At 59.6% G+C, this 24726-nt stretch overlaps 2 protein-coding genes across 6 annotated transcripts; both read left to right on the top strand.

Annotated features, from left to right (window-relative positions):
• Positions 1-1050: 1050 nt before the first annotated feature.
• On the top strand, positions 1051-10413 carry LOC134054805 (peptidyl-prolyl cis-trans isomerase A). Of its 5 annotated transcripts, none has more exons than XM_062510792.1 (21): positions 1051-1136; positions 1846-2272; positions 2360-2562; positions 2648-2840; positions 2922-3176; positions 3253-3426; positions 3518-3583; positions 3658-3829; positions 4412-4556; positions 5017-5227; positions 5307-5412; positions 5573-5730; positions 5817-5884; positions 6066-6134; positions 6249-6493; positions 6575-6750; positions 6870-7082; positions 9431-9461; positions 9568-9656; positions 9833-10005; positions 10110-10413. In XM_062510792.1, exons 3-21 carry the CDS (start codon positions 2375-2377, stop codon positions 10243-10245), a joined length of 2868 nt encoding a protein of 955 aa, XP_062366776.1. In that variant the 5' UTR covers positions 1051-1136; positions 1846-2272; positions 2360-2374; the 3' UTR covers positions 10246-10413. The 5 variants fall into 5 exon arrangements, with proteins under 5 accessions (XP_062366776.1, XP_062366775.1, XP_062366777.1 ...); XM_062510791.1 differs by lacking the exon at positions 1051-1136 and having other exon boundaries at positions 1748-1967; positions 2158-2272; XM_062510793.1 differs by lacking the exons at positions 1051-1136; positions 9431-9461; positions 9568-9656; positions 9833-10005; positions 10110-10413 and adding an exon at positions 7196-7882 and having other exon boundaries at positions 1748-1967; positions 2158-2272.
• A 4204-nt stretch (positions 10414-14617) lies between these two features.
• On the top strand, positions 14618-23143 carry LOC134054580 (steroid 21-hydroxylase-like). Its single transcript, XM_062510436.1, has 11 exons — positions 14618-14635; positions 16493-16706; positions 17004-17093; positions 17639-17790; positions 18205-18300; positions 18578-18685; positions 19394-19480; positions 19851-20036; positions 20873-21033; positions 22064-22167; positions 22724-23143. Exons 1-11 carry the CDS (start codon positions 14618-14620, stop codon positions 22969-22971), a joined length of 1464 nt encoding a protein of 487 aa, XP_062366420.1. The 3' UTR covers positions 22972-23143.
• The last annotated feature ends 1583 nt before the right edge of the window (positions 23144-24726 follow it).

Below are 24726 nucleotides of genomic sequence, written 5' to 3'. Positions count from 1 at the left end.
TCAGGGTGGCACCGGTTGGTGCAAGCCACCCTGGGAGCATGAGGGTCTGGGGGCTGCCTGCTGCCATGGTGGATAAGACCCATGGCCCTCCAGACCCCTGGAACGACTGGTTGCTGGGGCTCTTTGGGGGTGTCCCATACCCCCCAAGAGGGGCTGGTCCCCATAACTTCTCTATGGGGGTGTCCAGTGTAATGAGTCAGATCTCTTCACAGTTCCTCTGTCTTGAACTTGCTCCTGTGCAGCCACTGCCTCTTGGAGGAGAGAGAAAGGGCATCTGTAGGTCCTGAGGGCCCAGGCAGGTGTGAGAGGGCTGTGCCCCTTCTCAGTTTTGCCTGTCCTTGGGGAACCCATTTTTCACCTCTGTGTCTGCACCATCCCCCAGCTCTGAGCCCCCACAGGGACAGGGCTGGTGCTAGGTGGTGTTTCTCTCATTTGAGATCCTGAGTGGGCGTCGAGGGAAGTGATCCCCGAATGAGGCTCATTGATGGCATGTCCAGAGCCCATTGTATCCTCCTATGGGACATCCTTGAGGGGGTGGGGGCGATGGGGGAAACCGCAGCTGGGACTGGCTCTCGGTGCCCCCAGAACCTACCGCGGCTTTTCGGTAGGACGCTGATCTTTCAACTGCAGGAGGTCGGCCGGGGGGGCGTGCCACACACCCTCTCATACCCGTGGCTGTGCTGTCGCACAGCTGGTTGCACATGGTGTCACCGCACGCTGTCCGTGCGGCGCGGGCGGGTCTGCGTCCCTGCGCGCAACCCGTTCACACGCGCACGCACGTGCAACGTGCCATATGCACGCGCGTCTCGCGGTCCCGCCGCTGCGGTCGCAGCGCCCGTCGTGCTACCGCACTCACGCTGTCGCTGGCGGAGGAGACGGGGCACGCGGGGGCGCGCACTCCTCTGTTCCCGGACCCCGGGCTCTTCTTCGGCGCTCGGCTACCCACGCCTGGCGGGGCGGGGGCGGGGCCCGTATACTGATGAGCGCGCGGCTCCATTGTGCGCGACGGAGGCCAGGCCCCGCCCCAGGCCCCGCCCCCCGCGGAGCTTCGGCCGCGCGCGGCTGAAGATCCCGCGCAGCCTCCGCGCAGCCGCGCGCGCCCCGCGCCGCCAGGGCCATCTTGGGCCGCCGCCGCGGTGAGAACGGGAGCGCCGGGCGAGGGCACGGCGGGGGGGGGAAGACGGGCGGGGCTGGCGGTGCCCCCGCGGGCCCCCCCCCGCCGTAGCGGGGGTGGTGGGGGCGGTTGCCATGGCAATGGGGGGCCCGGCCCCGGGGCCTGTCCCTGCGGTGCCGCCGGGGAAGGACTGGAGGGGGCTGTCATCGCCGGCGAGGAGCGCCGGGGGCCGGTGGCTCCGTGGTGGCGGCTCCCGGTAGCCGGCGTAGGCCCACCGCGGGTGATCCCCTCTCCGTGTCTTTCCTCGCGGCGACCCCGTCTCCGCCGCCCTCCCGCGGCGCCGGGAGGAACGGAAAGCCCCGGTGACCCCACGGGCCCTGGCTGCGGGGCCCGGCTGGAAATACCCCGGGCAGCGGGGTGCAATGCCGGGCGGAGGGCCGCGTCCCTTCCCCGGGAAGTCCCCATGTTTCCCCCCGCCCGCAGGCGCGGGGGAAGCCCCCGGCGCCCGCCGCCCCAGGGAGGTCTGACGCCGCGTTGGCCGGTGCGGGGGGGCGGCTCGGAGCGGGGGTGGCGCGCGCCGGCCGGCGCCCCATGCCAGCCGCGGGCCGGACGCCAAGTCCCGGCCGCGGAGGCTGGGGGGTCGCGAAGCCTACGGGCTGTACCCCCTGTCCCCCGCCCCGGCCTCTCCCGGGGCGGCTGCCCCTCACCCGCCGCTCCACTGCTTCCCGCAGCCCCAGTGACAGACGGTGCCGCCGTCCCGCAGTGCCCGCCGCGGCCTCGGAAGACCCAGCCCACACCCGCTGATGAGCTCCATGAACCCCATGAAACCCTCGCTGCCGCCTGCGCCCCACGGGTGGGCGCCGGGGCAGCGTCCCTCCATCCACCCATCCTTTCCTCCATGCATCCGTGCATCTATCCCCTTGTCTGTCCCATCATCCCTTCCATTCTTCATCTCTCAATTTCCTCAGTACCTCCATCCCCCAGTCCCCTCTGTCCCTCCATCCCTCTGTCCTTCATCTTCATTAATTTGTTTTTCTTTCTAGTGATGGTTCATTTGCATACGAGGCTGTTCCTTGGCAACCAAGCACCAATCAGCCACCGGGATCCCTCTCCGTAGTAACCACTGTCTGGGGTGTCAGCAACCCCTCCCAGAGCCAGGTACCAGCAGCACCCCTGCCTCAGGAACTCTCCAGACCTAGATGCCATTACCCCTGCCTGACCACTGCCTCCCATTGCACCCTCCAGGGTTTTGGTAGCCCCATGGGCCCTGGGGGGAGCAGCTCCAGCACGCCGCTGATGCCTGGTATGGCAGGCAGCGGCTCGGGCATGAGCTCACCGCCATTCCTGCCACAGCAGCCCTTCGCTGAGGGGGCACCAGGGAAGGGGTATGTGCAGCCAAGTGTCTATGGCCGCAACACCTATCCCAGTGGGCCAGGCTTCACTGCCAGGTAAGGCCAGCCCTGTGCTTCATGGCCTGGCATGTGCCTTGCTGCAGGGTTACTGCACGTGCCTTTCTGCTTCTCTGTTCTCCAGCTACAGTGGGGGCCCGAGTGGCCCTGGAGGGATGGGGCTACCCTCACATGCCAGCCGGGCTACTGCTGATTTCACTCAGGCAGCAGCTGCTGCTGCTGTGGCTGCGGCTGCTGCCACAGCCACAGCCACAGCCACAGCGACGGTGGCAGCACTGCAGGAGAAACAGAGCCAGGAGCTGAGCCAGTACAGTGCGGTAAGAGCCTAGCTGTGGCAGAACCAGGGTGTTGACAGTCCCTCCTGCCATGTCATGACCCCTTTCTCTTCACTGCTGCAGATGGGCACAGGGCAGTCTTTCAGCAGCCAGTTCCTGCCCCATGCTGGGTCCCGTGGCCCCAACAGCATGAGCCCGGCTGGCATGGCAGGTGTTGTGGCCCCCTCTGGTGTCTCCCCTGTGGGCATGAGCACAGTGCGGGCCCCTGGGACTGGCCCTCTCTATGGAGGGCAGCGAGTGCCTCAGCACACCTACCCTGGCCCTTCTCAGAGCCAGCAGCTGCCCCGCCAGGGCCTTAAGAGAGCATACTCTAATGAGGTGAGTGCTGTGTTGGTGAAGGCTATGGAATATGGTGACCCCCTTTCCCACTGGTGCTGACTCCCTGGCCCCACAGGGGTACCCAGCACAGCAGTACCTCCAGGGCGGGCAGTACACTGCAGCTGGTGCCCAGTATGGCCCCGGCGCCCCCCACTCCTCCGCTCCGTCCCCCTCATACCCTGGCCACAGGCTGCAGCAGAGCATGGGCCAGTACCTCTCCACTTCAGGCAGTGCTGGACCCTATTACAAGGTACCACAGGGGGAACGGTGGGCAAGGGGTGGAGGTCTGGGTGTCTGCCATCCCCCGGTGCCAGCCCCTGGAGACCCTCCTCCTCCCATAGCCAGCTGACCAGTTCAATGGGCAGAGCACCAGCTTCAGCACCTACAGCCAAGCAGCCATCAGTGGGGTGAGTCTGGCAGCGGGTGGGGTGAGGGCTGTGCTGGCCTGGCTGAACGCTGAGGGCACATGCTGCCTCTACAGCCCGGCCGGTCGCTGCCGGGGTACCCCAGCTCGCCGCTGGCTGGGAACCCCACACCACCCATGACGCCAGGCAGTGGCATCCCCGCTTATGCGTCCCCTGGTCAGGATGTCAAGTCACCCTTCCTGGCAGACATGAAGCCCAGCCTTGCCCCCCTGCACCCGTCCCCTTCGGGTAGGTGTCCCTGATGCAGGTGAGGGAGGCACTTCAGAGAGATCACCCCCATGCCTCAAATAGGATCGCTTCTAGCAGCTCTGTGGCCTTTGCTCCTTTAAATGCAGGGTGGGAGGGGCTTCAGCGAAGAGGACGTGACCACTGCTAAGGCTTGGGGGCTGATTGTGGCGGGGGTGGGCTGCCTGTGGGGGTGGGATAGTGGTGGGAGTGGGTTGATAAACGGGTGTGGCCTCAGGGGGCGGGGTTTTATAAGATGTAGTGGTTTGGTGGGCCCATGTGGATTGAGAGAACTTGGATAGGTAGGGCGTGGTTTCCTGGAGTGAGCGGGAGGAATCTTCAGTGGGATGGCTTCCTCCATAGGGGTCGGAGTGGAGTTACCCCTAGAGGTGGGATCACTTTGAGTGGGAGGAGCTTTCTGCATTGGACCGTGGTTTCCGGGTTGGGGGACAGCCGCATGGTGGATGTTGGGCTTTCTGCGAGGTGGATCCTTGTGCAGTGGGCGGGGCGCGGCTGGGCATGGTCAGGGTGTGGCTGGAGCCCGGCGGGAAAGGTGTCGGTTTCTCTGATGGCGGCGTCTCGCAGGGCCAGCCCCCGGCGAGGAGTTGCGACTGACCTTCCCAGTGCGGGACGGCGTGGTATTGGAGCCCTTCCGCCTGCAGCACAACCTGGCTGTCAGCAACCATGTCTTCCAGCTCCGTGACTCTGTCTACAAGACCCTCATGATGAGGTGGGGGCCCTGGAACACCTTTTTTGGTGTCACACGGTGCTTCTTGGAGGGTGCTGTACGACACAGTGTGGTGTGAGGCTGTGCTGGGCAGCACAGCTGGGCACTGTATGGTGCCGTGTGGCCTGGTGTGGCTTGGCACGGCGCTGTCCTGCATCACAGTGCGAAGTATGGCTTGGCACAGCTGTACTTGCCATGGTTCAGCGTGGTGTCATGGTATTCGGCATGTGGCACAGTCTGGTGTTTTGGGCATGGCTTGGCATGGCACAGCATGGTGGGATGTGGTATGGACTGGTACAGGGCTATGCTGTGGGGTTTGTCACAGTGCCATATGACTCAGTGTAACATGGAATGGCTTAGCATTGCATAGTTCTGCATGGCTTGGAGCAACATGCTGTGGTGACACATGGTGCAGTGGCTCCTGTGCAGACACACCCATTGCCCACACCCTGCCTGCCCTCAGGCCTGACCTGGAGCTGCAGTTCAAGTGCTATCATCATGAAGACCGGCAGATGAACACCAACTGGCCAGCCTCCGTCCAGGTGAGCGTCAACGCCACGCCACTCACCATTGAGCGTGGTGACAACAAGACCTCCCACAAGCCGCTGTACCTGAAGCACGTCTGCCAGCCCGGCAGAAACACTATCCAGATCACTGTCACCGCTTGCTGCTGTGTGAGTCACCAGGAGGGTACCAGGAGAGGGAGGGACGGTGGTGGCTGGGGCCACAGCTCAGCCTCCCATCTTTCCACAGTCCCACCTGTTCGTCCTGCAGCTGGTGCATCGGCCCTCGGTGCGCTCAGTGCTGCAGGGGCTCATCAAGAAGCGCCTGCTCCCTGCTGAGCACTGCATCACCAAAAGTGAGCACCTGGGTCCTGGGGGTCAGGAGGGCGTATGATGGTAGGGAGGTCACAGCAAGATGGGGGTGATAGTGCACTATTGCCCAGGTGCCACCACGGTGCCACCCCATCCCAGTGTCCTGGTTCTGACCCTTGGTGCCACTCATCCCCACCTTCCCAGTCAAGCGCAACTTCAGCAGTGGGACCATCCCAGGGACACCAGGGCCTAATGGTGAGGACGGTGTGGAGCAGACAGCCATCAAGGTGTCCCTCAAGTGCCCTATCACCTTCCGGAGGATCCAGCTTCCAGCCAGGGGTCATGACTGCCGGCACATACAGGTAGGGGTGGTGATGACAGGGTGCTGGGGGTATGCCCCACCCAATATCCTGCCCCTTCCATCCTCAGCTGCTGCTCTCCCCCACAGTGCTTTGACCTGGAGTCATACCTGCAGCTCAACTGTGAGAGGGGGACATGGCGGTGTCCTGTCTGCAAGTGAGTGGGGGCTGCAGTGGGGCCATGCCCTGGTGTCCCTGCCTGTAGGGCATGAGTGTGTGTTTCACTACTTGTGGGGGATGTATTTCCTGCCTTGGGAGAGGAGTAGTTCTTGCCCTAGGGGGAGGTTCCTGTCTGGTGGGGGTTCCCTTATCTCAACTCGATCTCACTCTGCCTGCAGTAAGACAGCCCTGCTGGAGGGGCTGGAGGTTGACCAGTACATGCTGGGCATTCTGATCTACATCCAGAAGTAAGTGCCTTCCTATCTGCTGTCTGTCATCCATGACTGGTTCTGTGCCACCCCTGAGGGGCTGTGCAGCCATTGCTCCCAGCCTCACCTCCCCTGCCCTACTGCTGCCTCCAGTTCAGAGCATGAGGAGATCACCATCGACCCGACCTGCAGCTGGAAACCTGTCCCTATCAAACCTGATGTTCACATCAAGGAGGAACCAGAGGGGCCAGCACTGAAGCGGTGCCGGACACTCAGTCCTGCGCACATGGTGCTGCCTAACATAATGGAGATGATTGCAGCCCTGGGGCCTGGCTCTGTGCCCTTCCCTGCATTGTCACAACCTCCAGTGGGGACTGCCACTGACTACAGCACCCCGGGTATGGGGGGGACCCATGAGGAACAGGACTGAACCCCATCCCTGTGTGTGTGTCTCCCAATTGCCCCATTTCCTCTCCCAGGTTCCAGCTTTCTGGGTCCTGGGGGCTTCGCAGATCCTTTTGCTGCCCCTGGTATCCCTGGCACCTCAACGCTGACTGACTTCACATCAGGCCCCCCATCCATTTCCTACCAGCCCAACATCCCAGGTGGCCTTCTGGCCCCTGAGAAGCCTCCAGTGCCCCCTCTGCCTGCACAGGTCAGCTGGGCTATGGGTGGGGGGGTTTCCCCCAAGCCCCCATCTCTCACTGTGGGAGGGCTGGGAGGTCCCGGGAAGGGAAGGTCCCATGGCTATGCTCTTTCCCCCCCTCTCCCCAGCTTCCCCCACCGGGACGAATGGAGCCATCCCACCCCGCAGTGCAGACAGGGCTGCACAACACTCCCTCGGGCAGCCAGCCGGCCTCCACACTGCACTCCCGGAGCGCAGTGGCGCGGCAACCCCTGGGACCCCCGGCGCACACTGCCGACCTTGTCTTCCCCCCCGTACCCAGCATGGCAGCGGCGGGTGATGGCTCGGAGCCTACCCTCGACGTGAGTACTCAAAGGGGTGGACAAGGGTCCTGCTGCTGGCTCGGGACACCAGCTACTGCAGGGGGGTGGGTAGAAGCTGCAGGGAGCCGATCATCACACGCTGCTGCCCCCAGCTCCTGCCCGAGCTGACGAATCCTGACGAGCTGCTCTCCTACCTGGGGCCCCCCGACCTCCCCAGCAGCAGCAACGATGACCTCCTCTCCCTCTTCGAGAATAACTGAGCCATCCTTGCCCCCCTCTCGGGGCTGGGGGGCAGCACTGTGTGCCCCTGCCCGCTGCAGAGCTGGGACCCCCCACAGCAGGGGCTTTCTCAAAGGGCTGCGATGGGACAGAGGGGTTGAGCCCCCCCAGAAGCACAAGGCTGTACATAGTGTAGAAACACTACTGCTCCCCTGAGACTCCCCATATTTAAAGGCAAGTGCGTCACTGCGGGGGTGCCCGTGCCCCCCTATCAATGTGCAAATGCTGCTGCCCCTTATACCGCACGGGTCTGTTGTGGGGTGCGGAGCTCAGCTCCCACTGCCCCTGCGCCGAGTTGTCCTGTATGTCCCCAACGGCTATTAAAGGATCCTTCTGCAGGGTGGCGTGTGTCCCCCCCTTCTTTTGTCATGCCGCTGTGGAGCTGGCTCCGCAACCGCTCTCCGGGCAAGCACGGGAGATCTTCGGTTGGCGGGCGGATCCAGCCCTCTCTCCGGGCAGAGGAGGGAGGGTGTATCCCGAGTAGCGAGAGAATTGTGCCCTATCCCCGAGCAGCGGCGACCCGGCCGGGGGCAGTGAACCGGACCTGTGGCGTCAATCATTAACCGGGGCCGACCGGGTGGTGCTGCAGTCCGACGGCGGATGAGTGTCCCCACGTCGGGCGGTAGGCTGCCGGGGCTGGGCCGCAGCTCCAAGCCTCACATGCCCTGGTTCCGTCGCATCCCCGCTGCCCCCCTGAACCGCTCCGCACGGCGGCCCGGCACCGCACCCGCCTCCCCTCCGCCGGTCCCACTCCCGCCCCATCCCGCCTCTCTTGCTCTCCGCATAGCGCATGCACGCCGCGCCCTGCCCAGCCCCGAATCGCGTCCCCTGCCCCGCCCGCGCCTTTTTCCCCCCTTCCCCCCCTTCTTTCAAACCCGGCGACGCCGATTGGTTGCCTGCCCTGCCACTCCGCCACTCCGCCAGCGGCCGTTGGCCGGCGCAGCGGGGGAGGCGGGCCCTCATTGATGTTATATAAGGGGCAGCGGGGGTCTGAGCTCTTTCTGCTGCGCCGCGCCTGCTGCACGGACGAGTGTTTGCTGCTCTCCTCGTGTCTCGCTATGGCCAACCCTGTCGTCTTCTTCGACATTGCTGCCAATGGCGAGCCCCTGGGTCGCGTCACCTTCGAGGTGGGCGCGAGAGGCGACTAGGGAAGGGCGGGGGGCGCCGTTGCCATTTCCTTACCGGGCGCGCGGGGCTGGTGGGGGATGAGCAGGCGCCGCGCGTGCGCGGTAGGGGCGCGTTGGTGCGGCTGCGGGACTGCGGCGCCCCTGGCCCGGCGGGGCGAACAAAGGGCTCCGCAGCGTCGCGCTTGGCGAGTTCGAGGAGTGGTGGCGCGATGCCAGCCCAGGCCGCGCCATCGCCCCGGGCAGTCCGTTCGCACCTAGTCCGGTGCTGCTGTACTGCTGGTTACTGCTGGCCTCATTACCACCGTGTTCCCGCTGCGCCTCCGCTCCGCCCCGGGGCGCGCGGCAGTTCCCCACCCCCCCCACTCCTGCGGGTCGTGGCCGTGGCTGCTTCGCCGCCATTTTATCGCAGGGCCCGGGAGCATCGGGATGAGCTGTGTCGAACTCCCGGGCAATGCTGCTCGAGTCTGGGGATGCCGGCGGAGAGTGCTGGCAGCACGATCGCCGCGGGGTTGTCGCTGGAGGGCAAAGCATTTGTCACCCCGCCCGGGGCGCAGAGCATCCCTGGCACGGCTGGGCCTGCTCCGGGCACCGTGGCTGCTGCAGATTCGGGGCCGCGGTCCCGCACGGGTGGCGCATCCAGCCCAAAATACTCCTGAAGGGTCGGGAGGCGGTGAGCGCGCCCCACCCAGGAAGGCTAAAGGCACGTTGTTTAGTTTAATCTAGGCCAGCGGAACGAATGCTTCTCTGCCCCACTGGTGAGATGCACGATGCCGCAGCTGTTAGTTCAGAGCTTGCAGATAATGGAGTGAGGCGGGGAGGGATCTAGAGCTGCTGGCACGGCTTCTCACTGCCCAGAGGGGGTCCCTGGGCTCCAAGCAGTGTCTGGGGGGAATTCCTGTGGTCTGAAGGTGGCATCTAGGAGTGGGGGGCAGTGGCCAGTCATCAGCTGAGATTTAACAAGTACCTTTCCTGTCTTCACAGCTGTTTGCAGACAAAGTCCCGAAGACAGCAGGTTGGTAAAGCAACTTTGGCTCCACTGCAACTGCACCAAGCCCTAATACTGTGCTGAATTCTTGACAAATAAAGCTGTTTATGGTGGGGTTTTATTTCCTTTGCAGAAAATTTCCGTGCTCTGAGCACTGGTGAGAAGGGATTCGGCTACAAGGGGTCCTGCTTCCACAGAATCATTCCTGGGTTCATGTGCCAGGTGTGTGGTGGTCCTACTGCAGCGGGTAGTTGGGTGGGTGAGGTGATCTGGCACTCAGGTGGGTTTTGGAGTTCGATGCTCGCAGGTTTAGGGTGGGAGATTGGTTTTGTTTCTTGCCTGCACCCAGTTCAGAGTGTTCTTCTGCACCCATGACCTGAAATGCTGCCTTTTTACAGGGTGGTGATTTCACACGCCACAATGGCACTGGAGGTAAATCTATCTATGGGGAGAAGTTCCCAGATGAGAACTTCATCCTGAAGCACACAGGCCCTGGTATCCTGTCGATGGCCAATGCCGGCCCCAACACGAACGGCTCCCAGTTCTTCATCTGCACTGCCAAGACTGAGTGGTGAGTTGTGGGCTATGGGAGGAGAAACTTGGGGATCTGCATCTGGGAGAGGTCTTCCGTTGGGGGATATCGGGGATCAGCTGTGACTGGTGCTTCTCTGGCAGGTTGGATGGCAAGCATGTCGTCTTTGGCCGTGTCAAGGAGGGGATGAATGTGGTGGAGGCCATGGAGCGCTGTGGGTCGAAAGATGGCAAAACAAGCAAGAAGATCACCATCACTGACTGCGGGCAGCTCTCGTAAACCCTTCTCTCACCAACTATAACCATTCCTTGGGCAGCCTGGGCACCACACCCTGCTGCAGCTCACCCACTCCCACTCCAGTCCTGATGTACTGCTGCGTTTCTATTGGGTCATGGTCCCACTGGGCCACAGTTACCTTTGAGTCTAAATAAAACGAGTTAAACTACACTGTAGCAGTCCCCTTCTGTCCCCATCTGGGGAGGGCAGGGTTTGGCACTGGTGGGGGAGGAAAAAGAAGGTGTTGAGGGGGTAGGAGAACCCCTGCCAGTGGGGTGGTTACATCAAGCCCCCAGTCGGATCCAGAGTGAAGAGATTAAGCTGGCCTGGGCACTGAACTGATCCATGGGGGTCCCCAGTGCTTCAGCTGAGGAAGGTTTCTGTTCCTTTACCCACTGCCTTACACTTGTAAGTATGGGAAGGGCAGTGACACCCACCTTGGGGTGCTTTGGGGGTCTGTTTCAACAAGTGCCATTTGGCAGAGCTGGTGTGGGCTGTCCTGATAAGATGAAGATCCCAGTTTTTCCAGCAAGGGAGAGTTCCAGTCTGCCATCTTCCTGTTAAGGAAACCTAGTTTGGAGGTGGTTCTCTGTCATGGGTATCCCAGTGGCCACTGTTGGGGGGTACTGGTCCCAGCTTGGGGGTGCCCAGCTCTTAAAATTCCAGGTTTGCCACAGTTGCAGTTTGCAGCGAGATGACTGGTGCGCCCAGTTCAAGGCTGGGTGCCCAGCTCCAGCGTGATTCCAGTGCTTCAAGTTTAAAGGTGCCCGGATGGGAATAAACTGTAGGATCCTTTGGGTATAACAAGGCAAGGTCTGGCCCTTTGCCCCCTTTTGTGGTGCACCTGCAGTATCTGAAGGGTGCTGAACTCCCATCCCCTGCACCTGGAGATGCACCACCATAACCCACGTGTGGGCTCTGCCTTGGATGAACCCTGGTGTTGATGAGGTGATCCCACAGTGCTGGCGGTGCAGTCCACAGGGTCTGAGGGGCAGATGAAGCTGGCACAGCTTCTGCCCCATTGTTCCCGGACTGCAGAGTAGAGGAGGTGTGTGGGGGCTTTTTAGTGACACACAAGAGACAAGGCAGGGGAAATTTTTCTTCAAGGCCACCAAAGTGGTATGGGGGAAGCTTTTCTGTGATGCACTGGGCAGACTTGCCATTTTCCCTGTGGCATCTGGCATGCCATCTCTCCACAGCCTCCGTGCCCAGTACCTCCCTCCAGCTCCTGCCTTAACCCTGTGGTGCCCTGAGCCCTTGGCTTCCCTTGGGGCCTGGCACCCTTTGAGGACTTTCCACCCAGGCTGGCCTGGAGCGCAGGGAAGGTTCCCTACAGCTCCTGCTCTTCACTGTCATCTCCCTCACACTGGCAGCCCCCACAGGGGAGGACAGTCACCTGTTGCTTCACAACATTTCACACCTGGGACAGACCTCTGGCACAGCCACGCCAGTGCTCCCTGGGAAGGGGCATGTGAACATCTCAGAGCTTTGCCTCCCCAGCAGCAAGACCAAGGTTGACCTCTGGCCCATAGCAGAGTCATGGCCACTGGATCCATATTCAGCCCCAGTTCTTCTGCTCTTGCATTTTCTTCATGAGATGAATAGCTCTTCTTTGGATGGAGACTATAGTTGCAGCTCTGAAGGGAAAGAATATTGAGCAGCAGCATTACATGCACAAAAACCTGAGACTGGGAGAAAGTGCTGCAAAGCATGCCCAGAAACTGAAGTTGTTTGGCCAAGGCTATAGTATGGGCTTTAGCTTAAGCAGAGGTGAACACAGAGCACTGCCTCCTTCTCAGCCTGCCTGGCCCCCACTCTCATCCTTGTACCACTGTACCCAGGAACAGTATTTTATGCCCCACACTCATTGTTAGTGTCACTACCAGTATCTGCATCCCCCACCTCACACAAGAACTGGTCAGTTCCTGGGTTTGCTGTTGTTACAACCCAGACAACTGTGCTCCTGGTCTCTGCTTATTATTCTGCCTTTATTCTGACAGCACTAATTGCTCCCAGAAGCTGTCCAAGAGCGGGTTCTGTTTTTGTGGGGGTTGAAGGGCCCTGGTCTGATCCTGCAGTTCATATCTGGTTGAGTTGGGCAGCTGTGGGGATCAGGTGGAGGCAGACATATTAGGTGCTTACCTAGGCCGGGAAGGGCCAGCTCCCTGGTGCTCTGTGGGAGATGATCTGGTTTTCCAGGCACAGGTAATGACTGTTGATTCGTGGCCCAGCTCTTAGAGGTGCTGGGGCCAGCAGCCCGGCTGTTCAGGCACAAGGGATGGTTGCTGGTGTCAGAACGGTTTGCACTTTCTCCATCCTACCTTAAGGAAGAAAGGCTGCCTATTGATAGCTGAGTCAATCTGATCCACATGGGTGGGGGCAGGACATTCCTCTGGAATGCTGGGATACCTAATTGCCGGGACTCCCAGGACAATTTCTCCACAGCCAATATAAGAGAGGAAGAGAGATTGTCTTTGTACTCCTGAACCAAGTGAGCCACTTCACCATCAATGCCCCTCTGTCTCTCCAGGCCATCACTGCCATTGAACTGAGAAATTAGTTCCTCCACATGGATCATCTGCATTGAGCTTTTTCTGAATCTCTGGGTAACTGTGCATCATGAGGCTGACCCCTTGACACATCTGGGGTCTTTGTTCAGCCTGAGAATTTACAATGAGCATTACACCCCTGATGGGTGGGTTGTGACACCTGCCTTTCTTTCCCACTCCCCCCAACCTGGAACCTGGCAATATTCCCCAGGGACTCCCAAATTCCCCTGGGACTCCATAGATCTTCCAAGAACCTCCTCAAATCCATTCTAGCAACCCTCCCAAACAGCCCCTGGGACCTTTCCAAATCCACTCCAGGACTCCCAGTGCTCCCCAGGATGCCCTTGAATCTCCCTAATCCCCCAGGGATGCCTTGGTACCCTCCAACAGCCCCTCATGAGTCCCTCAAATCCATCTTGGGACCCTCAACATCCATCAGGATGCCCCTCCAACCCCTGTCACCCTCCTACGTCCCCCAAATCTACCCAGGGTCCCCCCAAATCAAGTCTGGAAGCCTCAAATCACCCTTACCCCCAACAACCCCTGGGACACTGCATCCCCCTAGACCCTCCAAATCCACCTTGCACTCCCCAAATCAACTCTGGGATCCTCACAATCAACCCCTGGGACATTCCAAATCCACTCAAGGACATCCCAACCCCTCAAATTCACCACAGGATCCCCCCCTTCCAGACACCCTCTACCCCCTGGGACTCCCCTGACAGCCCCCAAGTGTAACCTGGAAATCTCTCCCTCCCAGGACTCCCCCAAACACCTACTTGGACCCTCCAAACCCCTCCAGACTGCCCTCGACCCAGTCTACCCTGGAACACCAAATTCTACCCTCAGAACCCCCAAAGACACTCTCTGGAACCCTCCAACCACCTCCAGACCCCCTAAATCCACCTCACTACAACTGAGAGTGACTGGGAATCCCACCCCCCAAGGACCCTTCAGATTAGATGCCCCCGAATCCAACCCAGGATCTCCCCAGACAATCCCCAGGACCCCTGGGGTTCCTCACTACCCTCTGGATCCCCCAAATCCATCCTGAGAAGCACAAACATCTGCTGAGAAGTCCCTGGAACCCCCTGGGACTACCCCTACTCAATGGCCCCCCCTCCACACTGTTCTGGCCCCACCATGTCCTTGCTGTTCCCCCACCACGTGGTGGCCTTGTCCTCCTGCAGTGTCCTTCTGTGCCTCCTGATGTCCTTGTGTCCACCCATCCCCCAGAGGCATCCCAGACTGGGTGTCCCCTGTGGCCCTTCCCCTGTGGTTACACTGTCTCCCTGTCCCATTAGATTGTCCTCAGAGGGTTGTCTCCATGCCCCCAGGGTGTCATTGGGCCCCCTTTCTGGAGGTCCCCAGAGGGGTGCCCACCAAGTCTCCAAGCCCAGGATATCCCCAAGATGTTACTCCCTTGTCCCTCTACCTGGGGTGTCCCCACAGTGTGTCCAGGCTGACAACCAGGGTCTTCCCATGTCCCCGGCATGTCCCCAAGGTCTCTCCAGGATGGTGGCCCCAGACCAGGATGTCCTCATATCTTCCCATATCCTGGTGTCTCCCACAGCCCTCCTCCATGTCCACTATGTCCCTCCACATCATTCCCACTCCTGTGCTTTCCATGACCCCTGATGTCTCCATGTCCCCCATATCCCACTTATGTCTCCACGGCCCCACATGTCCCACCATGTCACCACATCCCCCTGTGTCCCCCAACATTCCCCATGTCCCCTTGCTCCCCTACATCCCACTCTCCCAACCCCTGTCACACATGCAGGAACTCTACTTGCTTTTCACTCAGGGGGCCCCTTACCATAGGTATGCTGGTGCTGCAGGAGGTGAGGGCCAGGGGGCTAAGAGTGGTCTAGGGGGGATCACCTATAGAAGTTGAAGGAGGGGGCTGGGAGGGTTCTATGGGCATGTGGAGGAGAGCTGTGAGTACTGGGTGGGGTGGGGGTGTTCAGAGGTGCTGTAGCAGATTCTATGGGTTCTAGGGGTGTCTCTGGGGGACTAGGGAGGCCTAGGAGGATCTCTATAGGAGATAAAGGGATGTCACTGGGCTAAGGGAGGGCCTATAGGGGCTGAGAGGTTTGTAGAGGGGGGTCTTACAGGACCTGAGGGGGGAGTCTGTGACCTCTGTAGATAGGGGGCTAGCAGGAAGTGCTATGGGGGGATCCCTTCTTCCAGGGGGAGGTCTGTCAAGTTATGGGGGGATGGTCACTTGATATTGGGGCCCACTCCCCACTTCTAGGGACACAGGGGTTTTAAGCTGCCTGTAGTTGGATTTGAAAGGATCCTGTGCCCTGAGAGTGTGTTTAGGGGGTTGCTGCTCCTGGGGGATGCCTTGAAAGAGTCAGGGGGTGCTGAGGGGCTTCAGAGTGCAGGTAATAGAGAACACATATCTGTGCTCACTGCCTGCTATGTCATCTTGTTCCCCAAGGATCTGCAGTTGGCCCAACACCTGCAGGGGTCCAGAGGTGGAGCATCTTGTGGGGGACACCCCTGGTATCCCCACACTGTGACCCAACCCCTGGCACCCTCCCACAGAGACCACCACCCTGGGGCAGACCCCTCCTGATACCTTCACATTCCTAACCTTACTGGGGACCCTGAGGGATCCCCATGTTGAGACATCCCCCACCTGGGACCCCCTTCTGCAATACCCCTCCTGAGGACCACCACCATGGGACCCCACCTCTGGAGTCCCCAAAAACTTCCCCAGCGACACATCCCAGGGTGGGGGTCCCCTTCCTGACTTCAGCCCCCTCAGATTATTGTGGGTCCCCACCTATAATCGTCCCAGGACCCACTCACTGGAGGGACATCACCCCCCTCAAGGGGACATGTCTAGGACTAACACTCTATTGGGGACCTCCCTCACTGCTGCTGAACCCCAGAAAATGTCTCTTATCCTCAAATGCTGCTGCTAAAATGAGGGAAATTGGGGGCAGGCACCCATGGAGGAGACTCTGGGTGTGGGGACTTAAGGGGGGGGATGGGAGCACCCCCGTGAGGGCTGTGGGGATTGGGATGGTGGACACCAGGGGAGGGAAGGACTTGAGGGCTGAGGCACCCCTAGGGTGGGTGCTTCTGGGGAAATTTCAGTCAGGGGCACCCACAGAGGGCTCAGAGGGTCCCCAAGGGGGAGGAATGAGTGGGTGCACCTGGGAAGTTGATGGAAAGAACCCCATATGGGTGAACCCCATAACTGCAGACCAGGCCTCGAGGGGGCGGAGCTTAAAATGTCCCCTTTATAAGGTGGTGTTTGAGGCAGGGCCTAAAGGGCTACTTTTATAGTGGTGGGGTCATTTTGAGGGGCTAGGGATTAGATGTTTTCTTTATGGGAGAAATCAATGCATCGTGAGGCAGAGATTCTAGGGGCAGGGTCTCCGGGTCCATTTTCTAGAGGACCGGGGGGGTTGCCAGCAGGGGCGGGGGCAGAGTTCTTATTTATAAAGGCAGAGGGCCAGTGAAGGGCAGGGCTTAATAAGAGAAGGGGCTTTAAGTCCCCTATATGAGGGCCGAACCTCGAGGGACGGGGTTTTAAGGGGCCCTCGTTATGGGGCGGGGCTTAGGGTCCGCTTTTATACTTGTGGGGGTGCGCGCGGGGGTGGTTGCTGTCGTGGCGAGGTACGTCCACACCACCTGCGAGGGGCAGGACTTAAGGGGTGGGGTTTCGGGGTTCCCCAATATAGGAGTTCTCCGGATACCCCCTGCGGGCCATGGCCGGTGTGGCGCTGCTGCTGTCGCTGCTGTCGCTGCTGTCCCTGTGGGCGCTGCTGCGGCGGGACCATGGGCGCGGCCTGCGCTGGGGGGCGTTGCACCTGTTGCACCCGCAGGGGGCGCTGCACTTGAGCCGCCTGGCGCGGCGGCACGGCCCGGTGCTGCGTTTGCGCCTGGGGGGCCGCGGTGAGTGCGGGGTACCCCGAAACGGACCTGCCCCAAACCTGCCCTGGGACCCCAGATCCCCCCCAAACCTCCCTCTCCCCAGTCCCTAGGGACTCTCAGAACCCCAGCTCTACCCTTTCCCCCTGCCGTGGGGACCCCCACAAACTTCAGACCTCTCCTCCAACCCCTCAAACCTTTCCTGAGGCTCTAACCCCCCGATGCTCCTCCCAAAATCCCACGCCAGGACTCCCCACTTGGTTTGGGAACCGCTCCCCCTTTAGTTTTGGGGTCCCCCCGAGCACCTCCTCTTCCCTCCAGACGTGCTGGTACCGAGCTCAGTGGGGACCATCCGTGAGGCGCTCGTCCGGCGCTGCGGGGACTGGCTGGGGCGCCCCAGCAGTTATCTGGGTATGGGGACAGAAGAGGCCGGGTGGGCAATGGGGGGGGGGAGGGGTTGGAGGGGGTTCCTGTGGGGTTTGGGGAGTCGCTAGGGAATGTGTGTAGGGAAGCCATTTGGGGCATTTAAAGGGAGTCACTATGGTGCATGTGGGGTTCTCTGTGGGGCTTTGGGGGGGGTCTCTATGGGATGGTGAGTTCCTGTAGGGCTTGAGGGGGTCTCTATGAGACTGAAGGGATTGTTATGGGATTTGGAGGGAGTCCCTATGGAGTTGGGGACATGGGTGCTGGGAGGGTATGAGGGCAGTTCTGGAGAGGTGGGTTGCCTATAGGGGCTAGGGTAGTTTCTGCAGGTCTCTGCCCCACCAGACACACCTTTCAACCTCCAGGGTTCCTGGTGAGATTAGGGGGTGTCCTATGGAGGAGGTGGCTGTGGGGTTGAAGGAGGTTTTATGAGGTAGAGGGGCCCTATAGAACACCCTGGTGCGATGGAAGTGGGTCCTTATAGGGGCTGGGAGGGTTTCTGGGGGTCCCTGACTCCCTCTGCCCAATGCCAGGGTCGCTGGTGTCACAGGGGGGCCAGGACCTGGCACTGGGAAGCCCCTGCCCCGGCTGGTGGCAGCAGCGGGGAGCAGTGCGGGGGGCACTGGCACAGGCTGGGGGGCGTCTTGGGCCCCTTCTTTGGCTGCAGGGCCGGGAGTTGTGTGAGGTAAGACCCTGAAATCAACATCTACCCAAACTGATCCCCCAGCAACCCTGATGCCCCCAAAAGTGATCCTCCTTGCACTCCAAAACACACAAGATTGACCAGTAAACCCCTGCCCCATGCACCCCAAAACTGATACCTTAAACCCCACTCTCTTCACCCAAACTACGCCCCCTGCACTCAACCCCCACTCACTGCATCCCAAACCTGATCCTCAAACCCTGCACACACACCACACTCCCTGTCCCCCAAAACAGCCATCCTAACCTTACGCTCTGCACCCCAAAAGGGCATTATCTCTGTGAGTCCACAAAACTCCCCTTGGAGCTCCCCACTTCTCTCCTTTGACCCCCTAAACCACCATTAGGCTCCCCCTTCATTTCCCCCAGGGCTCTCCCTAACCTCTTTTTCCCCCAGGAGCTGCGTTCCCATGGGGAGGCCCCCCTGGATCCCTCTGAGGTGTTCACCTTCCATACCTGCAGCACCATCGCACGCCTCCTCTTTGGGAATCTGGTGGGGATCTGGGGGGCCCCAGGATGGAGACAGGGGTTTGGGGGAGGACCCCAGTTTTTATGGGGGCCCAGGGGTTTGGGGGCGGGGGACCCAGGAGTTTGTGGAGGGAACATCCTTCTGTTTGGGGTGACTGAGCAATTTATGGGTGGGTGGCAGGGATTTAGGGGCACACAGGAGTTTGAGGGGACTCAAGTGTCTGAAATAGTGTTGGGGGGTGTTTTGGGGCATCCAGAGAGAACCTGAGTACTGGATAGTACACAGGTGTGTCCTCCTCCAGGTGCCCCCTCCGGGGGAGCTCCGGGCCTTCTCCCGTTGCTTGGGGGAACTGCTACAGGTTTGGGGGCACAGCAGTGTACAGGTGCTTGACCTGCTTCCCCTGCTGCGGGTAAGCCTGGCAGGTCCTGCGTGTGGCCTATGGGGCTGTGGCCTTTTTGCTGCATGAGTGTCTATGGAGCACAGGGCTATAGAGCCCTATGGGGGCAATGGGGGAACTGTGGTGGGGGAGGGGGGTGGGGGCTGTAGGGCCCTGGGAAGGGCTGTGAGTCTCAGGGGGTTTATGTTACCCTTGGGAGGGACATGGGGTTTGTGGGGTTATATGGGGTTGGGAGAGGCCCAACCTATGGGACTAGAGAAGGGTATGGGGGGCTGACAGGGAGTCATAGGATCCAGAGGGAGCTTGGGTGGTCTCTATGGCACTGGGAAGGGACTGTATAACCCTAGGAGGGGAATTATGGGGTCCCTATGGGGCTGGGCCAGGGTTATAGTGTCTATATGGGGCTAGGGAGAGTGTAACAGGATCTATATGGTGCTGGGGAGCTCTGTGGGTCTGGAAGGGGCAGTTTTGGGGGCTCTAGGGGCTAGGGTGGTCTATATGGGGTAAAGTGTCCCTATGGAGCTGAGGGTGCCTATAGGACATTGGAGGGGTCTGTATGAGCAAGGGGGACACCTATAGGGTCTATATGACCCAGGGGAGTAGCCATAGGGTTTCTCTGGGTCTCAGGAGACTTACGAAGCATCTCTGGGGGAGGGGCTGTCTCTCTGAGGTCAAGGACTCTTTGGGGTTTGGAGGTCACCATGGAGTCCCTGTGCCCAGGCCCTGCCCAACCCGGGTTTGTGGAAGCTGCTGCAGCTTGTCCAGCAACGTGACACCTTTGTGGAAGCCCAGATTCAGCGGCACCAGGTGGGGAGGCCTGGGGAGCAGCTAGGGGTCTGGTGTGGTCTGGTGGGAACAGAGGGTCAGGGGAGACCCAGGGGTTTGGAAAATACCTGGGGGTCTGGAAGGACCCAGGTTCGGGGTGGAAACCAGGAGTTTGGGGGGGTACCCAGGGGCTTGGAGGGACCCACATATTTTGGGGGAAACAGAAATTTTGGGGGACCCAAGGGGATGGGAGGACCCAGGGGTCTGGGGGGGATGTGGGGTTGGGAAGATGTAAGGGTTGGGGGAGGAACCAGGGATTTGAATGGACTTGGGAGTTTGGAAGGGACTTCCATGTTTGGGGGGCAGCCAGGGATCAGGAGAACCCCCCCAACACGTGTCTTCCCTTTGCCAGGTGTGCCCCTCCCCTCCCATGGACACCGTTTTGGGGGCACTGCTGGGGCATAATTCTGGGGCATGGGGTGGCCCCCTGAGCCCCACTCGGCTGCACATGGCACTGGTCGACTTGTTCATTGGGGGCACTGAGACCACAGCAGCTGCTCTGGGCTGGGCTGTGGCCTTCTTGCTGCACCGCCCTGAGGTGAAACACATGTCCCTCCATGTCTTCCAAGCAGCACTGGGGGGTCATGTGTGTTCCCAGAGGTCCCATGTCCCCACCCACATCCTACATATGTTCTATATGTCCCTCATGTTCCCTTCTCCATAAGCTTCCTGCTGCTCTGCCCCTAGATGATACATGTCACCTGTATGGTCCCAAAGCTCCATGTATGTCCCTGGGGGTCCTATATCCCCACCTATGTCCTACATGTCCCCCATGTCCTCCTCCCTATGGCTGACACCATGCCCTTGCACTACCCTGAGGTGCCACATGCATGTCAGAGCTGTGTCCAAGTCCCCATGCATGTTCCTGGAAGGGATGCATGTCCCCACATACGTTCCCCAGGATGGTCCCATGTCTCCCACCCATGTCCCATGCATGCACTGTGACCACTAATGTTCCCACACTCTGTCCTGAGGTGCCACCTGGATGTCACAGATGCATAAGAGATGCGTCTGTGTCCTCACGTGGCTCCTTGGTTTGGGGTTTCCATGGAGATGTGGCTCAGGGTCTGGGGATAGGGGGTCCCAAGAGACAGGCCTGGGGCCTCAGGGGTGTCCCCAAGGAGGAGTTGGGGGGGGGGGGGGTTGGGTCCCAGGGCAGGTTTGGGGGGTTGGAGGGATCTGGGGGTTGAAACGTGTCCTCAAGGGAGAGGGTCAAGTTTGGGGGTGGTTTGGGGTTCCAGGGGCAGGTTTCTGAGTTCAGGAGAGCCTGGGGTTCTGGGGAGTCCCTCTGGCATACCATTGCCACTGTGAACACCCTGGGATGCACCTCCTCTCCTGACACCCCGTGACAGACATAACACACCTGTGGTCCAGCTGCAGGCACGGCTGCGGGCAGAGCTGGAGGGGGCACAGGGACCCCCTGGGCCAGGGGACGTGGGGCGCCTGCCCCTTCTTCAGGCCACTGTCAACGAGACCCTGCGGCTGCGGCCCCCTGCACCCCTGGCGCTGCCCCACTGTGCCCTGCGCCATACCAGGTACCAGGACAGACCGGTACAGGCCAGTGTGAGGGAGGGATGCAGGGAGGAGCCGCTGTGAGCCAGTCTAGGGGAGGGGGAGCTGAGAGAAACCACTACAGACCAGTAAGGGACCACTTGGTATCATCAGTAGGGTCCAGGAAAATCCAGCACAGCCTGTTAAACCCCAGTGAGTCCCACTAAGACCCATCAGGTCCCAGTGTGGCCCCAGTAAGACCCCAATATACCAGTAGGTGCCAGTCAATCTCAGGAGGGCCCAGTAGAAGTAGGGCTGCAGTATACCCCAATAGACCAATAAGGCCCATTAAGTTCCTGTAGGACCCAGCAGGCCTCAACAGACCGCAGCAAATCCCAGTAAGACTCATTAGGTCCCAGTAAGGCCCCAGTGTAACCCCAGTACATCTCACTAGACTCCAACAGTTCCTGGAATTATCCCAGTAGACCCTAACAGATGCTCAATAGATCCTAGGAGACCCCACAGTAGTCCCAGTAGGCCCCAGAAGATCCCACCAGGAGTTCCCAGTATATACTAGTAAGTCCCAGTGTGGCCCCACTAAACCCCAATAGACATCCAGTAGCCCCTAGAAAAGCTCACTATGGCTCCAGCAGTTCCCAGTGAGCCCCAGTAGGCCTCTGCGCACACCCAGTAGATATGAGAGAGCTCCAGTATGACCCCAGCAGGTCTCCAGCAGATCCCTGTATGGCCCCAGTAGACACAAATTAACACCCAGTAGCTCACAGCAGGTTCCATTATGGTGCTAACAGATCCCACCCAGTATGCCAGTAGACCCCCAATAAATTCTAGTAGGTCCCAGTATGGCTCCAGTAGACTCCAATGGACACCCAATAACTCCCAGTAGCATCTACCAGATCCCAGTATGGACCCTATAGACCCAAAAAGACATCCGGTAACACCCATAGCTCCCAGAAAGCCGCTGTATGGCCTCAATAGGTCCCAGTACAACCCATGTAGTTTTCAGTAGTCCCCAGCAGACCCCAGTCCATCTAAGTGCCCCTTGCCCCCTTCCAGTCTTGGGGGGCTCCCTGTGGTGGCTGGCACTGTCCTGGTCCCCAACCTGCTGGCAGCCCAACAGGACCCTGACATCTGGCAGCACCCAGAGGTCTTCCTGCCTGGTATGTGGGTATTTCTGCACTCTTGAGTGTCCCCTCCTGAACTCCTGGAGTCTCCTCAAACTGCGTTCCCCCAACCATGGGCTTTCTCCTGACTCCTGGGTATCCTGGGAGGACCTTGGTGTTATGAGTGCCGCTCCCCCCCCAACCCCCCCATGCCTGGATCACCCCAAGCCCACACCCCGTCCCCCAAACCTGTGGTTTTCCCCTCCCCATCCCCATTGGTCCCCCCATATATCTGGGTACTCCCCAAAACCTGTGGGTCCCTTTGTCCCTCCCTTCTATTCCCCTCCCAAACCCCTGAGAGCCCCCTCAGGGCCCTCCCCAAACATGTGAATCCCCTTTGACGCCCTGAGGTCATCTCCGAGCCTCAGGATCCCTCCAAGCCCCTGGGTCAACCCAAACCCCCATGTCTCCCTTCTTAATCTCGGGGTTCAACCTGGGAGCTCCCAGGTTCTCTCCAAACTTGTGGGTTCCCCCCATTGCCCTGGCTCCCCCCGAAAGCCTTTGTTTCCCCCATCCCCGTGGAGCCCCCTCAAACCTGACCCGTCGCCTCCAGAGCGGTTCCTGGCCCCGGGCACCCCCTCGCGGTCGCTGCTGCCGTTCGGCTGCGGGGCGCGGTCGTGCCCCGGGGAGGGGCTGGCGCGGGCCGAGCTCTTCGTATTCCTGGGGCTGATCCTGCGGGAATTTCGTCTGGAGCCTGGCCCGGGGGGGCTGCCGGGGCTCAGGGGGTCGCCGGGCACGGTACTGCGCTGTCCCCCCTTTCGCCTGCGCATGGTGCCATGTCAGCCCCCGGGCTCACCCTGACCCTGCCCGACTCCACTTGATCACTTTATTACTTTTCCTGGACGATGTGTGACTCCCCTGACTTTTTCTGACCCTGCCTGAATACACCTGACTTCACCTGATTCTATGTGACACTGTCTGAACCTGGCTGACTTTGACCCTTTTAACTGAGCCCACCTGACCTAGGCCTCACCCCTGCCAGCCATGTGCCTCACCTTCACACTGGCTATGACCCCAGCTGTGACCCTACTGTGATAATTGATAAAAGATTTGTGTTAATCATAAAAGTATTGGGGTTTGTATAAGCCAGAATACTAAGGTCTGAAATGAAGCATGGACATTAGAAAGAGAAAAATATATACGATTAAATCATTCTGTTTAAATCCCCCTATTATGAATATTGTGGTTTTTAGTAAATTGTATTTGATACCAGTTTGTAAAATGGGGGTTTCCCACGGCCTGAAAGATATTGCAAAATCAAATGTCCTGCCTTTGTATAATCGATTGCAGCCTGAAAGATTTTGCAATACCAGATTTCCTGCCTTGGTGTAATCAATTGCAACCTATTTGTTAAGACCAGACCCCCCACATCTACTGTTCCTTATCTACCAAGACCACATAGCTACTTGAAAAACTGTCCGGAGACTACAAGGAAAACCATACTATAGAAAGTATACTGCAAACCAAGGTTCGACCAAGCGTGGAGTGGGAAGTGACCCCTCACGTACCCCAGCGCTGCTTGCTCCATCTATATCAAATAAAGTAATCTAAATTTTGCTAAATATCGAGACTTTGTTTCTCATTTATAACAATTTGGTGCGGAGAGCTGTTGGGGGTTGGTTCTTTCCCTTTTCCCTCTGTGGAATTTTCCCCATTGTCATGCTAAGATACCTGTTGACTGGGCCCTGGTGACAAGGGGGAGGAGAGAGAGAGGAGGGAAACCCCGCGAGATTCAAACAGCCAGAAGAGGAAGCAGAAGGCTGGGCTCGGCCCATTTCCCCCGTGGAGTTCGGACGAGAAGGACGATCGCCGCGTCAGCCCCATCCCTGCCATCCCAGTGCCGGGAGCCATCCCCACTGCTGTTGGACCCTGCCCTGCTGCCTTCTCGCTGTGAACTAGCACCATCCAGCACTCTGCTGAGCACCAGGACCCACACCGTGAGCGGAGGGCTCTCTCCATCTCTCTCTCCCCCTGGGACAGCGCTGCCATCACCCCCAGCCCTCCTGCAGCTCTGCGGGACCTGCCCGCCCCCAGCACCGGGAACTGCAGATCAGGGAAAAGGTGCCTGCAGCCAAAAAACACTGGGACTGAGTTACTGTTCTGTTTGTGGGTAATTTCATAGTTGTTGTTGTTCTTCTTTGTCTTGTTAGATATACTAGTAAAGAACTGTTATTCCTACCCCATATCTTTGCCTGAGAGCTCCCTTAATTTCAAAATCATAATAATCTGTAGGAAGGAAGGATCACATTTTTTCAGTCCAAAGGGAGGCTTCTGCTTTCCTTAGCAAACATCTGTCTTTCAAACTAGGACAAGAGCTGAGTAGGGGAGTGCGTGACACCAGATTGTTTGGACAGAAGCAGCACACTGGCCTTTCTGTGGTGGCACCTAGTTCCGTGCAAGAAGCAGGTGGATGCTTTGGAGCACAAAGAGAATGCAAGCACATGATGTTACTTACCTGAGGCAGAGAATGAACCCACGGAGTGCCGTGGCTCTCTGCACGTTGTACAGGCTGGAAGAGGAGTGTGGCTGCTGCTTGATTGCCTGCTGATAGAGAGA

The sequence above is a fragment of the Cinclus cinclus genome, chromosome 29, assembly GCF_963662255.1.
Source record: "Cinclus cinclus chromosome 29, bCinCin1.1, whole genome shotgun sequence".
Lineage (NCBI taxonomy): Eukaryota > Metazoa > Chordata > Aves > Passeriformes > Cinclidae > Cinclus > Cinclus cinclus.
Note: the sequence above shows the minus strand (reverse complement) of the source record. Positions and strands in the feature narration are given on the sequence as shown.